Genomic DNA, 16,838 nt, shown 5'->3' with positions numbered 1-16,838 from the left:
TCAAAGGGCATCAGCACATACTCACTGTGCACTTCCACATTCCTCTATTTTATCAACACAATTTAATTAAAAAGGCAATACAAGGGCTTCAGACAATTAATCATTCTGATATACTGAAGTCTTCCACCATGGTCACTGAGAGTTAAATGCCTAAAGATCAGCATGTGGAATTTACTTACTGAAACAAAACACCATTTAAACAGCAACAACATGAAGAAATCCAGCTCAGCTTTAAAATCTGGAAAGCGTATTCACATTACTGTGGCAAGTTGGAAGTGTTCAGCAGTGCATCACTGAAGTCATATTTACGTTCTAGCATGAAAAGTATACAAGGAAGGCTTATAACCTCAGCCTGTAATCTTGACCTTGCCAATACCACCCTAAGTAGTACTTAGCTTAACCCTTTCTTTGACATACAAAGGGAAATCAGCTGAGTATAATTGTTGCATTCTTCCTCTTGATCTGAAGGCTTTAAGAAAAACAACAAAAAAAGCCCTACAAACAACTAGTTAGTTAACTGGAGTCTTTTGAATGATTGCTTACTGAATTGTATTAGAAAATTGCCAAGCTCCGACTTAGAGGCAAAGTATTTACTTTTAATCAACTTATTTAAATCAGCACCTCTGAACACTCAAGCCCAATCTGACTTCTAATGAAGTCAGTGCAATTTACCATAAACTCCAGTAGAAACTGATCAGGGACTTGTGTGCCCTTCCAGTACCCTTGCCAATGCTCAGTGGCAAGCAGGAAGCATCAGTTAAGTTCTAATGAAAGGCTCAAGTGACACAGTAAAGGAGTAAAGCTGAAGTTATTTAAGTACGCTTAAAAGCCTATGCCAAGATGGAACTGACAAAGTGGCCATAAGCCTAGTGGATGGCAGATGGCATCCCAGGGCATGCAAGCAAGCTTTTATTAAGCAGAGTCTATATTTACATACTTCACATATCCTAAAGTCTTCCATAAATACCATCCTAAATTGCTACTCACCTGCAAAATAAGTGAGTTCATAAATAACTTTTTTTAATACAAGCCATACATGTTTAATGCTCTCAGAGTACTGTGAACAGATAATACAGTAAGTGAAGTATTCAAAGGCCCATCCCACCCTTTCTATTTTGTTATTTTAGTTCCCTGACAGCCAGGAAGATGAGAACAAGACAGGAAACAAACATTTTAAAATACATTGATAGCCAAGTTCTCCATGCTACTACCAGAACTATCAGTCTCCACAGACATCCTGCTGCTTCTTCTGTAGTTTGCTACTATGATTCCAGCTTGTCTTAAAGCCTCTTTCACATTTATTTATTTATTTTTTAAGTGACGCATGCTTCATCTGGAATAGAGGACATGTCTAACTATAATGAAACTCAAGGTGAGATCTTAACAAAAAACACGCGAGCAGCTTGTACTTTTCACACAAGATAGGAGTCCAGTTGGAGAGATTCATACAGTTAAGAGCAAATTCCATGGAACCTGGTCAGCACTACCAGTGGAAGGGATTCTGCCAGAGTGGGGATGATCTGGAAAATTCATCAATGTGAGAACAAGCTGGAAGTAAAAGAACCAAGTTGTGTTCTGCCTTAGCCAACTATGCACCTGATGTGGATGAAATATTGGTTACAGAAAATCTCTCTCAGGATCAAAATACTTTGATACCATCAGAGGAGACAGAGCAGCGGAGGACTGAAACGGCAGAGCCTACCTCAGATAACAAATATAGCAGCTGAAGTAGTGATGAAGCTGAAGGTTGCACGGTGGTTTTCTGCGAGTGGCAACTGTAATTCTGATCAAATAGAGGTAAACTAATCAATTACGTTAATTTAAAATATTATTTGATGCTGCCAACAGAGAGATTCCACTTCCTCCACCTTCAGATAGGTTTTATCAAGAAGATGATCACAATATGACACTGAATTAACAAGGAGCTGCTAAGAAAATTTAACAAAACCTTTTACTGGCAGTATGTGTTAAGAATGCTACAGGCAACAGATGGAGAGCTCAGTTCTGTCTTTCCACCACCTACCAGCTCAATTCACATATGCAATGAAGCATGAGAATCTCCAGTCCTCAGCATGATGGGATATGATTTTTGTGACATTTATGTCCAGTTAAACACATGTTGGCAAAAAGCACTATTCCCAAAGCTTCATAAAAATGCCATGCTACAATGGTTGTTTCACTTAAGGCAAGGTAGTTATCACAGTCATAGAACTGTAGGGGTTGGAAGGGACTTCTAGAGATCATTTAGTTCAACCCCCTGCAAAGCAGGCTCCCTACAGCAGGCTGCACAGGTAGGTGTGTAGGTGGGTCTTGAATATCTCCAGAGAAGGAGACTCCACAATTCCCCTGGTCAGCCTGTTCCAGTGCTCTGTCACCTCACTGTGAAGAAGATCCTTCACATATTGGAGCAGAAATTCCTACACTCCAGTTTATGGCTGTTTCCCTTGGTCCTGTCCCCACAACCACTGGAAAGAGGTTGGCCATGTCCCTTTGACTCCCACACTTAAGATATTTATAAACATTAATAAGATCCCTTCCCAGTCTTCTTTTCTCAAGGCTGAACAGACCCAGGTCATCCAGCCTTTCCTCATAGGAGATGCCCTAGGCTCTTTATCATCTTCATGGCTCTCTGCTAGAATCTTTCCAGCAGATCCCTGTCTTTTTTGTACTGGGGAGCCCAGAACTGGATACTCCCTCCAGGGGAGACCTGACCAGGGCAAGTAGAGGGAAAGGATCATCTCCCTTGACCTGCTGGCCATGCTCCTTCTAAAGCACACCAGGATCCTACTGGCCTTCTCAGCCACCAGGACATACTGCTGGCTCACAGCCAACCTGTCATCCACCAGGACCCCCCATCCTTCTCCACAGAGCTCCTCTCCAGCAGGTCTTGTCCCAGACTGTACTGATACTTCTGGTTATTCCTTCCCATGTGCAAGATTCTTTTGACATTTGTTTTTGTTGAATCTCATCTGGTTTCTTGCTGTCCAGCTCTCCAGTCTGTCTGGGTCTTGCTGAATGGCAGCACAGCCTTCGTGTGTGTCAGCCACTCCTCCCAGTTTTCTATCACACTTGCTCTAGGTGGTCACTATCCCCTCATCAAGGTTGTCAACGAAGACACTGAACAAGATTGGACCCAGCACTGACCCCTGGGGAACACCACTAGTCACAGGTCTCCAAACTGGATAAGTGTTATATCAAAACTCACTCTAGTAAAATTTTACCTGCTACGATAAATAAGATTTTTCATTACAGAAATCTATAATCTCAGCTAGACAAGCCAGTCTTTATTAGCCTAATGCTTCATTTAGAGTGAATATTACTTATGCTAATATTTTATCTAGTCCCAGACCCACTAGACAACACGAAATCAATCATGGTCATTTTTAACCTTTACAAGAAGGAAAAGTTACATTGACTTTTCCCTTCTAAAAGAAGGAATTATTTTTACTTTAATTTACTTCTACTTCATCTTACTTCATTTAGCTTGGTTTTGCATCCCCTAAACATACGTAAACCATTATGAGTTCTGTCTCCGTTCTCCACAGTGTTTACATATAGTCTCATGAGGCATTGTTTGTAAGTTTTTATATATATGCATCTTTCATACCATGTAAGTCAGAAATAGCTATATTGGTCAGAATGCATCTCCAGACAGGCTCCTCCAAGTCAACTTGAAGTTCTTCACAGATTCAGTGAAAGCACACGTTAACTACTAAAATTTCCGTAAACCACAAAGCAATTTCATCTTGCCTATGCATCTTCAACTTGCTTTCAGAAAGTCTCCAAGAGAGCAACAAAACCTTACTGTAGCTAAGATATATCATGTTAATCTTTTCACATGCTCAGTGAATTATCTTTTAGATAAACAAATCAGATTTACTATCATTTTAAAAAATCCAGGTCATTTATCACTGTTATATTTTACATGTCTATAATACCCACTTAATAACAGTTTGTTCCATTACCTTACACTCAATGAATCATAGAATCATAGAATCACAAGGTTGGAAACGACCTACAAGATCATCCAGTCCAACCGTCTCCTCATCACCATTGCCACCACTGGCACTAAACCACATCACGCAGCACGTCATCCAGACTCCTCTTGAACACTGCCAGGAATGATGATTCCACCACCTCTCTGGGCAGCCATTCCAGTGCCTGACCACTCTCTGAGAGAAAAAGTTCCTCCTTACGTCCAAAATACAACGCTGGTAGTTACTAAGTATTTTTCTTTCCCACTTGCTTACCTTCCTTTACAATCTTGGTGACATCTACCTTCAAACTGTTTCTAGTTTTCCTTCCCTACCACAAATTCTTATACTTTGAGAACTTCTCAAGCTGTTACAAAGACTTCAAAATTGCATCAGCAAGTTTCTGTAACCATTTTGAGTGCCTTTTAAGTGCCTTCAGATTTTACTAGTTTAAGTATTCATTACCCATATCAGCCTGCATTCCTCCCTTTGCTGTACAGGTCACATATCTGGTCACAACCGACCTTTTCTGTAGAGCAGTGTTAACTGTTTCTGCCCTCAATTACGTGACCTCCTTCCCAACTACATAACGGACTTCCTTCCTTTGTTGTAGTCTTCTCATACTCTTAATAAATCTCCTCCTCTTGGCTTCTCTTTCTCTCTACTTTTGAAGTGATGTCTTCCTTAACCTATCCAGTTCATCACTATTGGTTTATATACCTACCCTCAGTTGTATTTTCACTTCTTGCTTCATTTCTTTAGATTCTCAAGTTATTTTCTTACTACGTGTTGCAATCATAATTATCTCATACCGTGCCTCCTGTCTCATACAGTAGACCAGAAATTCAACTTCACCCAACCCTAACTGAACAAGCAAAGCTGCATAAAACTAACTTCTTTTACCTAGGACCACAACAGCTTCCCTCCACCCCCGAACACATAATTGTTCCACTGTACATATGAACAGCAGATGATTTTGAAGTCTGTGTATTTACCCAGTTCATCCCAGAGCTGCCTATACTTGTCAGTCATTGTAGTTCCTTGTTGTCTCCAAAGTGCCAGACGAGGGTCAGCCATGAACTGCTCTGTTATCAACGTCAACATGCGAGCTCCATTTGAATCTCTCATCTTAAGCATCTCTCTCACCTAGGAAATGAGCCTTTTAATACAAACTTGAAAAAAAGTTCCACACAGTACAGACAGCATTTCACTGTTAAACATTCCACCGCTGTTCAATAATAAAATTAATATATACAAAGTGACATTCTTAAGTGGAAACAATAGTCTTCTTTCCCATTTTTAACTACTTGATTTCAGTACTCCATGCAATTCTGCAAATGCTTCCTCCACAAGTAATCTACACGTGTATTATGCAACATGATGCAAAACTATCATTTCTACAGGTTTCTCCAACATTTTAAGGTAGGGAAAGAAGAGAACAACAAAGATACAAATTGTTGAAATGTTACTTCATATCCTTAACTTGATTTTGAGACACGAGACTGTGGCCCGTGGCTGTTCAACAGCTCATGATTAACTTATCATCACATTCTTAGGGCTTTATATTTAGAAGAACAGAATTTGGAGTAAGACACCAACAAGTACAGTCTGGCTAGAGGAATAAGAGGAGAGAAAGAAGGGAAACTTTAAGACTTTAATTCAACACACCTTTGCAAAAAGCAAGTTAAGCTGCTTCCCTGATCCATGGTATCCACCCTGTGAGAGGAAGAGTTTAACTTGTTCTTGGACCTGTTCCTCATCCAAATGCCAGCAGTTTTCATCATCTATGCTAGCACCTGCTGTTGGGTCAGGAGCACCTGCAAACAGCAAGAAAAGAAATTACGTTGTAGATAAAGATGAAAGGTTCATGAGTCCAAAGGAGAGAAGTATTGCAAAGGTTTATGGATTCGTGTTTTTTCCTGTTTTGAACATCCTGGCTTCAATCTAAGCATTCTTTAAAATAGATTTTGAAATATCTCCTCAATAGTCTTAAGCACTTAGTGGGAAAGAAATGATAGCCTATCAAATGCTATTTATATAAGCAGTATTTTATAATAAAACATTAAAATAAAAATGAGGTTTTTCCTCTCATCTGAGTAGGTATACTAGAAGCTTTTACAAAGAAAATTACACTTTGCGTAGCATTTCTACTACTGCACCGTTAAAACCACTCTCCCCAAAACACGTGCAATTCCTGTATCTTCTGCAATCTTCCTCATGTTTACGTGACTACTAGTGAGCACTGCTACTGATGAACATGAGGAAAGTAATCACCTCAGTGTCTCTGAGCTGTGATGACTCTGCAAAGCTAAACAAAGAACAAAAAAAATCCCCAAATAAATCCAAAGTCTTAAAGCACTGAAGGCACATCAGCATAAAAATACTTTAATGCTCATGCTTCTGAATGAGAATTTTACTGCACACAGTGTTATCAGCATAGAGTGAATTTCAGTGAATTACACTAGTGCAAACTGTAACAACTGCAATTTACATCAGGATGCACTTTGGCCAAAGGTTGTTCTAACACAAATTTTACAGTTGAGATAAGTGATTTTCCACTGGTGGCCTTTTCTGAAGGCTAAAGATTTAACTAAAACAAGTTCTTGCATCATTGAGAAATCTACATATTTCTGAATTAACCCATACTTCCACTGGGTATTTTTTAAAAGGTATTTAAAGTGAGAAATTTGAAGTGTACTTATCTAGACTGTCAACGTAGTGTATCACTGTACCAGATACAAAGTATTTTAAGCTGCCCAAGACTCAACTAGACATTTCCATGTTGAGCCTGTCACTACTGTGGAATTTCTGCCCCTGCTGGCTTTTAAGATGTTAGAAACTAAATCACGTTATGCAATCTACCACCTTTAAATTGCATTCCATGATACCTCTGTCACCAATGCTACAAGAAGAATGTTGGAGGAAGTGAAAATTACACAGCCAGATTTGTAAAAGCTCACTTTCAAAAAGTCCTGAGAACTCAAAACATACAGCCATCTATAACCTTTCAGATGAACGTGAATTAAACATCGATTCTATTGATTTAAGCCTTCGTTTCACATTTGCAGCTGTGCCACGCAGGTGAAGCTTTCCAGCAGTTGTAGTGAATGGTAGGATCTTTATTCAATGAAAACACAACAGAAAGATTTAAAAGGTCAGAGGGATGTGCTGTCTTCTAGCTGCTGAGAGTATTAGAAAAATCTTTCGTCTCAGCAACTTCCTAAATTGCCTCCAACTTCAGAACCCATAACTAGGAATGCAGCACTGCTGTCCTTATAAATGTGTACTTGGATTAATAAGAAATTGCATCTTTGAAGATGTGAAAGAATTCTCGTGCCTTCCACAGGAAACATAAGAGTACCTCAGACGACAGAAAACAAGCCCAAAACAGGACAATAAAACAAAAAAAATTAAGAACTTCTGTGAGTGCATACATTTTACTGTTCTAGTTTCATTGGGCTTTCAGTTCAGTCAGCAACATGAAACACTTGCTGATAAGTCTTCAGTTCTAAAGACTGAGATAAAAAGTGAAATCAAGTCACAGGAGAATGAGCAGTGTGGCTGTTGCACAGACCCAGGTCTGTAGTATCACTTTGCAAACAGCTTAAATATTTCATTGCTCTAAAATGCAGAGAAAAAGATCTGTGAAATTGAATTAAATAAAAACACTGATATACAAAACATATGTATCCTTTAGTTGAGCAGAGATTTGTCTTTAAACAGTTTTGGTATAGCTACTTTTAAATTGTATTAAAAATAGCTCAAGATTCCTCAGCTAAGCTTCCCTACTTAGGGGAAAAAAAAAAATTCTTTCCATAGCTGTTTACATTTTATCAGAAGCTCATCAGTCAGCATGTGCTGTAAGGTTACATTTCATTGCAGCCTACCACAGATGCTTTAACAACAGGGCTCCTCCCCAGCAACCAGGATACCTGCTGCCCAGGCCCACGGCTGCGCTCCCACCCAGGCCCTTTCTTCCAGCAGGATCCCAAATATACTTTTACTGGGGACTTACTTACATTGTATTACACTTACACCAGCACTATTTTTTATGCCACTGGGTTAGACTACCGTAAAAGCTGATGTTGTCACACTGGAGCCTGAACTTTAAGACAGTATTCAATTCAGTACTATAGTCACTTTCTGCTTTCCTCAAGACAAGACTACAATAAGTATGATAAGGATTTTTAAAGTCAGGCTGTATAATGAAATGTCAGCACACGTTTAACTGGTACCAGCAAGGGCTGTAGTTCACTGACCCTTCCAAACCACTGGCAGCCATCATCAGGAGCCCAGGCTAACAAGGCACGGAGATAGTGTGCACAACTGGGGCGAGCCCAGACCCAGTCAGAATCACAGAATCAGAAGGGTTTGAAGGGACCTCAGGAGACCATTGAGTCCAACTCCCTGCTAAAGCAGGTACCCTACAGTAGGTCACATATGCACATATCCAGCTGGGTCTCGAGTATCTTCATGAAGATATTCAGTCTCTCTTGGCAACCTGCTGCAGTGCTCCATTCTTCTGTGTGTTAGTATGAAACTTCCAATATTCAGATTTCAAGTAATTTCTCCTTATCCTATTGCTGCACAGCACCGAGAAGAGACTGGCCTCATCCACTTGCCTCCCACCTCCCTTCAGATACTTATAAACATTTATCAGATCCTCTTTCCTTTTCCTTTCTCCAGGCTAAACAAACCCAGGTTAGTCAGCCTTTGCTCATACTGGAGATAGTCCAGGCCCTTAATCATCTTTGCAGCCCTTTTCTGGACTGCTGGATCCCTTGTCTTTTTTGAACTGGGGTCCTTCTCCGCAGAGCTCCCTCCTCTCCAGCAGGTCATCCCCTAACCTCTATTGATCTATGCATCCTGCCATTACTGCCAGGGAATCCTTTGCCCTCACTGCTCACATTGCTGGCTTTCGGGCCTGCAGACTACTATCTCCATGTCTCTCAACCAGATTTTTCTGAGACTCTTGTGTTAATATGCAGTAAGGTGAACAATCACTAACTAAGCCTTTCCTCTGCTCACACACATATCCCTTTTGAACAACAGACTTTCCAAACTGCAACTTCTCTTCTGAAGACAGGGGACCAGGCTAGGAGAGGAGAAACTGTTTAAACAAGCAACGGAATTTCAGGGGGCGCTGCCTTAGATGCTGATAAAAGCTGTACTAACAGTAACTGGCAAGGAGTGCCAAGCTCTGAACGTCTGGTCCCAAGGCAGCAGCTTGACTCCAGAAGCAGCATGGCCCTGGATAGCCACCTCAAGGCTTTGACCAAAGGAGGCCCAGAGCCAGGCAGTCTGAATGTCATCTCCGCAACACAGCTTGGTACCGAGGGCAAATCCCTTTCCCTACTTATAAACTGGGGATAAATATTACTTACATGCTTTAGAGGGGTGTCATGCAGATAAATTAGCTCACATTTTAACTATGAAAGTGAAAAGAACTGTATAATTATACTAAATACTAAAACCTGTAATTAAACTGTGTCAGTTTATAGACACTTGCATATTAATCTTCCCCCCTTCAACCTCTGGCTTTGTTAACTTCTGTCACGCCTGGTCTTTGAAATAGGTTTTATGTCATGTACTTAAAAACAGTTAAATACAATACAGTATTTGGCATATAGATACAGCTAGGCATTTACTCATGCTCTTTTACTAAAACTAAAACACCCATATGATCTTAGCAATCAAAGTAGTAGTGAAGCACAATTGTTTGTGACACTGAACATTGAAACAAAATTTGAAACCAGAGGTAGCAACCTTTCACATTTATCGTCATAACAGGCTACAAGTTAAGCATAAACAACTTCCAAGCTCTAAGAAGCAGAAGCATTTAAAAAAATTAAACACTGAGCAGTTACATAGCAGTTTTGACTGCAACTGCTTGCAAAATGAGCTCCAACATTTAAGATCTGGCATTGAAAGCCTCAAGAACAAAGCTAAGCAGAATCAAAGCACTTTAACTAAAATAGGCTGAAATTAGTCTACATCACAAAATACTCAGGACCAGATCAGCAGCGAACTATGATTGAAATAAAAGAATGTAGTTTTTAAGGCCTGAAATGTTTTAACCTTCAACTTGAACTTCTCTGAATTACTCATCCACAGTCATGCTGAACTTTTTGAACTTCACATCACAAGTCTTCTGAATTTAATTTATACAAATGAACAGTAGATCAGTTCAATGTCACTGTCATCCCATAGCAGTGTTAGGAGCAGATATGGAAAACAGCAACAACTAAGAGGGACCAACAATTTACTGAGTAGTACACAAAGGCACAGTGGCCCCAACTAGAAAATAAGTTTTCTGTACGCTGATTCACAACAAAACAGCAATTGATTTTATAAAACCAGCATACTCAGAACTGTTCTAAAGAATAATTATATAAAACAAAAGATCATGAAAGTAATAATTCAAGAATACTGGTAAGCCTTTAATTTTCCCAAATGAGTCAATGTTAAAATATAAGTCACTTCATCTGGTCCCTAACATTAGAACTTTTGGACAGAATACAACACCTGTTAAGCAGAGCACAGCATCAGAGAAAAAGAGCAACTGCAGCCAAGCAGCAAGTGCTAATAACAAAAAAGGTACAAACAGCACATGCTGTGGCAAGTTTCTGAAGTTAGTTACACTCCCCTCCTGTCAAAAATTTACCTTCCGAAAACTTCTTCCCATTCCATCTGCACATCAAAATGCTGTAACTTATCAGCTGACAATCCCTAACCTCTCCTGCTAAAATCCTATTCTCACAAATGTGGCACAGCAGTAAGTTTCAAAGTCTGCCTGCACATGGCAGATAAAAACCTACTTATCACTTTAGACTAGCATGCACTGTTTTTATTGCCCCTTTATTTTTATGTTCCATATCTCAGAAGAAAATCCAACCATTTATTTTCTGTATAAGTTCTACTTTAATGTTTGGCAAATGTGCAAAATCCTTTCCTGAAAATATAAATTTAATAAAAAACATTATCTTTGTTTCGTAGTTACTAAACCCTCATTTCAGTTTATATTAGACTACTTTATTCATCACTGCTTGGGTTTCTGAGATTTGCCTAGTTTTGACTAGCTTTTTGTTACTTCCTTCCCATTATCCGGATCACTACATAATTCTAAGAATAAACACTGCAGCACCTAATACTTACCTACCTTGAAAGAAAACTGCTTGTTATTTCCTTCTAGCTACTAGATTCTCAATTTTGTTAGTTTAAGCAGACTCAAATAAAAGAGTCTCTCTTTTTAGAATACAGTCTACCTTCTTCAGTAATAAATATCTCCTTTTTCACTTTTAGGGAACTCTAATAGATTGGAAATACACTGTATTCTGTTGCTCAGCCCTACCCTACATTACCCAATAATAACTACAGCAGGCATGGAAGGTGATACTCAGCCTTCTATCCCCACCATGCTTCTTAGTCTAACTCCCTGCTCAGTCAAGAAACAAGAAAGAACACAACGCCACTTGCATCAACTGAGGATCTAAAAAAGGATTCATTGCTTCACAGACTGTGCCATTAGTATAAGCCACTCCATTAGCTTACCCCAGTGACCTCCTACACAAGGAAAGTGGCCAAAACCATCTCAAACCTGGCCAAAGTCATCAAATACTGCACAAGGCAGAATTCTGAGCAAACAAACAATTATCCAATTTGCCTTTTGTGGAAGGAAAGCACTGCACAGTTACTCCATGTCCCAAGCCAGCTCGTAAGCAAATCAAGACAAATGCTGTGGTCAGAGCTCTTCAAAGCCTTAGATGTTGATTATTTAACAGTGGTATTCAAGACAGATGATTTCTTTTGCCTACCTCTGAACTATGAAAAACAGAACCAACACACCATGAGGGGAAAAAAAAATTTCAGACAAAGAAACTCTGAAATTCAAATACCACTCAGGTAATATCTAACATCTCATACAGAGCCAGAATGGACCTCCCTTTGATTAAAGCTGTTCCTGGGGTCTCTCCACCAGGTTAGGTCTTCCATTACTTTCGTAAGTAAGCTTTTGCAAGTTTTTCCTTTTACTTACCTCTTTATCGCTGTGCCTCCAAGCAGCGTTCAATAATAACTCTGCTTCAAACAATAGTTTAGTAAGATTAAACTCTTCTAAGAGAGGTCTGCAAGATGATTTCTATCACAAATTGAACATCTGCAGTGCAGGAGTTATTGTCACTTGAGACCATTCCCTTTAGTCCTATCTCCAGTTACATGGGAGAAGACACCAACTTCCACCTTACCGGAACGTCCCTTCAGGTAGTTGTAGAGCAGTAAGGTCACCCCGAGCCTCCTTTTCTCCAGACTAAATAATACAAGTTCCCTCAGCCACTATTTGTAAGGCCTGTGCTCCAGACTCCACAAGCTTCGTTGCCCTTCTCTGGGCAATGCTCGAGAGCTTCAATGGCTTTCTTGTAGAGAGGGGCCCAAAGCTGAACACAGTACTCAAAATGCAGCCTCACCAGGCTGAGTACAGACAGATGGTCACTTCCCTGCTCCTGCTGGCAGCACTACTTCTGAAACAAGTCAGGATGCCTTTGGCTCTCTTGGCCACCTGGGCACACTGCTGGCTCATGTTCATCTGAGCATCAACAAACACCCCCAGGTCCATTTCTTCCACACAGTCTTCCAGCCTCTCTATCCCAAGCCTGTGGTGTTGCAGCCTACGTGCAGGACCCAGCTCTTGCTGAACTTCATCCCACTGGCGTCAGCCCAGCTCTCCAGCCTGTCCAGATTCTTCTATAGGGCATTCCTACCCCTACATAATTACAGACTTGAAGCGGATGAAGGTTAAGCACCGTGTTACAGCCTTTCAGTTCTTCCTCATCTTACTACAGCCACAGCACAGCTAATACAGCCATCAATCTGTCTTTTCTTTCCCAAACCTGCTTTCACCTTTTCTAATAACCTATTTTAAGTCTTCTCTACACCACAATTCTTCCTTCTTTTCCTTTAATTCCTTCTGTTCAGTTCAGGCTATTATCAGCTCTCATGCTATGCGTGCCTTCATTGTATAACATCGGAGCATCTTTCTCTATTCCTTAATGTCCTGCACCTTCTTTAGTTTACCTTTCTTTTCACTACCAGCAGGCAGCTCTGCTGAACAACTTCCGATTCTCTTCCACAGCAACCAAAACAATAGCCTTCCCTCTGGTCACATCTAGAGCCCCCAGATCAAAAAAAAGAACACTTCAGAAATTCACACTGAAGCACCACCTACTTGGGCCTGCCAGGGTCACTGGAGCCAAAGGAAAGAGTCTAGACTGCAAATGAGACACGTAATCAGAGACTTATTTGTTTTGTTCCTCCTACACTGCATATAGCAAATGTGTGTTTTTCTTTCTCTAGCGCTAAGGTGACTTTGTTGCACCAGTATTCCAAATTCTTTGCAACAGCAGTCATTTCTTTTAACTACCTAGCACACAAGAACTGTTCCTGTCAATGAACAAACAAACAAACAAAAATGTATTTAGATAACCTGATGAACTATGAACCTATTCTTCCCTCAGAATTGGACTCAAGCTTACAGAAATTGTCAAAATATATGACATTTCATGTACTATAAGGACAGGAACACAAGACTAATAAAACAGCTGGGTCAATTCAAGCCCACAGCAGTTCAGGACAGCCCACAAAGAGCAACCTCACACTCAGCACCCTTCAAAAAACCTAAAATGGTTCATTACAAGAAACCAGAAGACTTTAAAGCAATGTGCAGCAGGAAGAACAGAAAAGAGGCTTTTGTTGATGCTGTAGGCCGCTGCAACAGTAACAGAAAAAAAAAAAAAAAACAAGACATGGAAATATATCATATTTTTTCTGGCCTCATATAGGAACAAAATCTAAAAGGATAATAAAAGCATTTAACGTATGAAGAAGGACCAGTAAAACCTACCTGCTTTTACGCTTTGCCACGAAAACAAAATTACACAATCAAAACATCAAAAGATGAGTTTAAAAAGAACAGAGTAACAAAAAGACACAGTTGGTAGTTTGGTTCCTTGAGCAACTTGAGTTCACCAAGAAGAGCAGTCACATTCTTCATAGAAGGAAAATGTAATTGTGAAGTAGATCAGGTCATGTATAAACAGCACTGAAGAGATCAACTTCATCACTCACAAATTCTTCTCTCTCTCCAAAAGTTTTGTGCAAGGCATATTAAAAGTGCACAATTATCTTTTGTATAGATGACAGAACTCAAGATGTAAGGAACCTCAGGAGGTCATACTTCTAAATGCTATTAAGCTCAAAATCAAGGAGGGAATGAGGCAAAAGGAAGAGCAAGCATTGAACTTACCATGGACTTGATTGATTTCTGAATTCTGAGAAAGAATTTCATCTGCTAACTTTTGAGCAGTTGGCAAAACTTCTGTATGGTGCACTGTGATCAAATACTGTACAAATTTTTGTAGTTGGTCTCTGTTCATCTGAAAGAGTGTCTCTGAAATGGGAAGATGCAGTTTGACCTGATCTGGCTTACGGATCCGATATAAAGAAAGTGCCACAACATGGGCGCAATAAAATATGTCCTTGTTTCCACAGCTGCAGGTCACTGAGGTAATCTTGCAACGATCAAAGCTGATAGCTACATTGCAAACAGTTTCTGGCTCCGATTGCATTGCAGGCTCTGTCACTGTGCCACTCAAGTGGAAACCTGTGCAGGAAAACAAAGAGAGCTTATATAAGTAAGAAAAATACTATACCATTATCAATTAAATTTGTTAAAGAACTTAAAAAATACATACTCCTTATAAATGATTCATCTTAAATAACTTGGATTTAATTACAAATACGATAAGCACTTTCATACACACATAGCTTCTCCATCTATAACAAAACCAAAGGAAGTGAGTTTATAAGTCCCCTTTGCCATTCCATCACAACATTCAGAAAAGCTCAATAGTCAAGCATTTATTCAGTAACTGACAGCTGCACAAGCAGAGTTATATCCAGTTAAGATCAATGTAAAATTCCCAGCAGCTCAGCAAGTTGGGAGTGATTTTCCAAACGCTATCCCAGGGAGATCACACCTATCAGCAGATTTAACCATTCTCTCAATAAGCAAGAGGGAAGTAGTGCACTCTAGTGGCATAAACCATGGTTCTATCTCCACTGCCATAGTTTTCTCAACACAAGTCACTTAATCTGCTTTCACAGCTTCCACCACTACAGCTGTGCTGAAGTTCACTTTCACACAAGTGATCTAGTAAAGCAGATATGGTTGCACAGCCCACTGTAGATAGAAACTGCAGCAGTTTTCCATGCACAGGACATAAGAATTATAGTACTGAACAAGATGAGCAAGCAACACTTCGGAAAAGTTTATTTTATGACTCTGCTTTCCATACAGCATGATGAAGTGCAAAGCAAAAGAGCAGGACTTTTATATATTTTAAGAAGGTTAGGGTACATAACAAGAAAGATGTTCACTTCAGCAAAGATACCGCTGCTCAACAAAGAACCCTACTGAACCAAGGTCTCAGACAGTCCTCTGAAGATCAGATCCAAACTTACTCCTGTGTTAACAAACTATGTGTTGCTCTCAATTTCTCATTAAATAGCAGAATTTGGTTGTTTTTCATGGATTTTCCATGACATTTATCCTGGCTCCAACAACAAGTCAGAGGTATGGATACAGAGAAATGCAACTAAATTTCATATACTGGATCAGTATTAAACTTGAACAGTGTATATAAAATCTAAAACAATCACTAGAAGTGTTATACATTAACTATTATAATGGAAATAATATAAAACCACACCACAAAAGTCCAAGTGATTTAGTTTTGTGAAACAGAAGGATATGCTTTGCAGAAAGTAATATCAAACAAAAATTAAGTGGAAAAAAATACTGTTTGCTTTACAATCCACATTTCCAACAATTTTAGGAAGAAAAAAAAAAAAAAGAAAAGAAACAACAAACAACTCTTCAAGCTACAGGAAACAGGAAAATTTCTCATTTTTCCCTTTTGTTTATTTTGCACGTTTCAGAGCAGGTCGTGCAGTCAGCATTACTGTTTAGATTATATTGGGCTGCAGGACTCTGATACTCGGCCTTGAAGAAGGTCATACGCACACACAAACCCAGACTTTGCACAAGGCTATTTACCAGTTAGAGTAGCTGGGGTTGAAACTGAAGAGGTAAGTGTGCTGTAAAGTGCACTGAGAGGAAGGGGGAGGAAGCTGAACAAGTCACAGCATTTCCTCTCAGCTCCACTCAGTATTTGCACAGAGAAGGGGAGCAGAATTGTCCCTTAAGATGTGAAATCCTCCACCTTTCCCTTTTGTTTCTAAGAATTAAGGACACACTTCCATAACTGCCCCCTCAGAAAAGAAATAGAGACTTTGTTAGCCAGCTGTTTATTCCAGGTTAATTCCTGATATGAGAAATTTGGATCAGTGGTCTAAAAAAAACAACTGTATATGAGAATTTTCTTTTAATATCAGCTTCCCTAGATTAGGGTTAGGGTAGTGTGGTTAGGTTGCAGTTGGACTTGATGATCTTTGAGGTCCTTCCCATCCTGAGCAATTCTATGATTCTGTAACTCCTCCGAAGCACTTATCAACTGTTGTTGAGCTAAGAAAAAGCCTAACAGTGGAACACTGGAAGGGCTCAATCTCACTTCTTCCAGCTCTCAATACGTAGATGAACTATTAATTTCTGTAGAAAATCTCTTATTCTCTCTTTTCCTATGAAACCGAACAAAAAACATGCCCCACCAGCTACTAATTAAATGTTGAAAACTTAGAAGTGGTGAAGTATTGAGAAGGTTAAAGCTCTCCTGGAACATATCCAGACAGCGTTCACAACAGAACTGCCTCTACGTCCCTACTCCGTTCTGGCAAGCTCTGTTCCCTGCTCTC

The 16,838-nt window shown here is 39.7% G+C and overlaps 2 protein-coding genes across 3 annotated transcripts in view; both read right to left on the bottom strand.

Annotated features, from left to right (window-relative positions):
- IPO11 (importin 11) overlaps positions 1-16,838 on the bottom strand; it is a 483,265-nt gene that overhangs the window by 401,227 nt on the left and 65,200 nt on the right. The gene's annotated exons all lie outside the window — the stretch shown is intronic.
- The window catches only part of ZSWIM6 (zinc finger SWIM-type containing 6), a 111,670-nt gene that overhangs the window by 37,440 nt on the left and 57,392 nt on the right, over positions 1-16,838 (bottom strand). For both annotated transcript variants that reach the window (XM_048930632.1, XM_048930633.1), the window contains exons 2-4: positions 14,272-14,628; positions 5,643-5,791; positions 4,970-5,120 (exon numbers count right to left, since the gene is read on the bottom strand). In XM_048930632.1, coding sequence (XP_048786589.1) covers positions 4,970-5,120; positions 5,643-5,791; positions 14,272-14,628 — 657 coding nt within the window. The remainder of the gene's footprint in view (positions 1-4,969; positions 5,121-5,642; positions 5,792-14,271; positions 14,629-16,838) is intronic.

This window comes from Lagopus muta, chromosome Z, assembly GCF_023343835.1.
Source record: "Lagopus muta isolate bLagMut1 chromosome Z, bLagMut1 primary, whole genome shotgun sequence".
In the NCBI taxonomy this organism is placed as follows: Eukaryota; Metazoa; Chordata; class Aves; order Galliformes; family Phasianidae; genus Lagopus; species Lagopus muta.
Note: the sequence above shows the minus strand (reverse complement) of the source record. Positions and strands in the feature narration are given on the sequence as shown.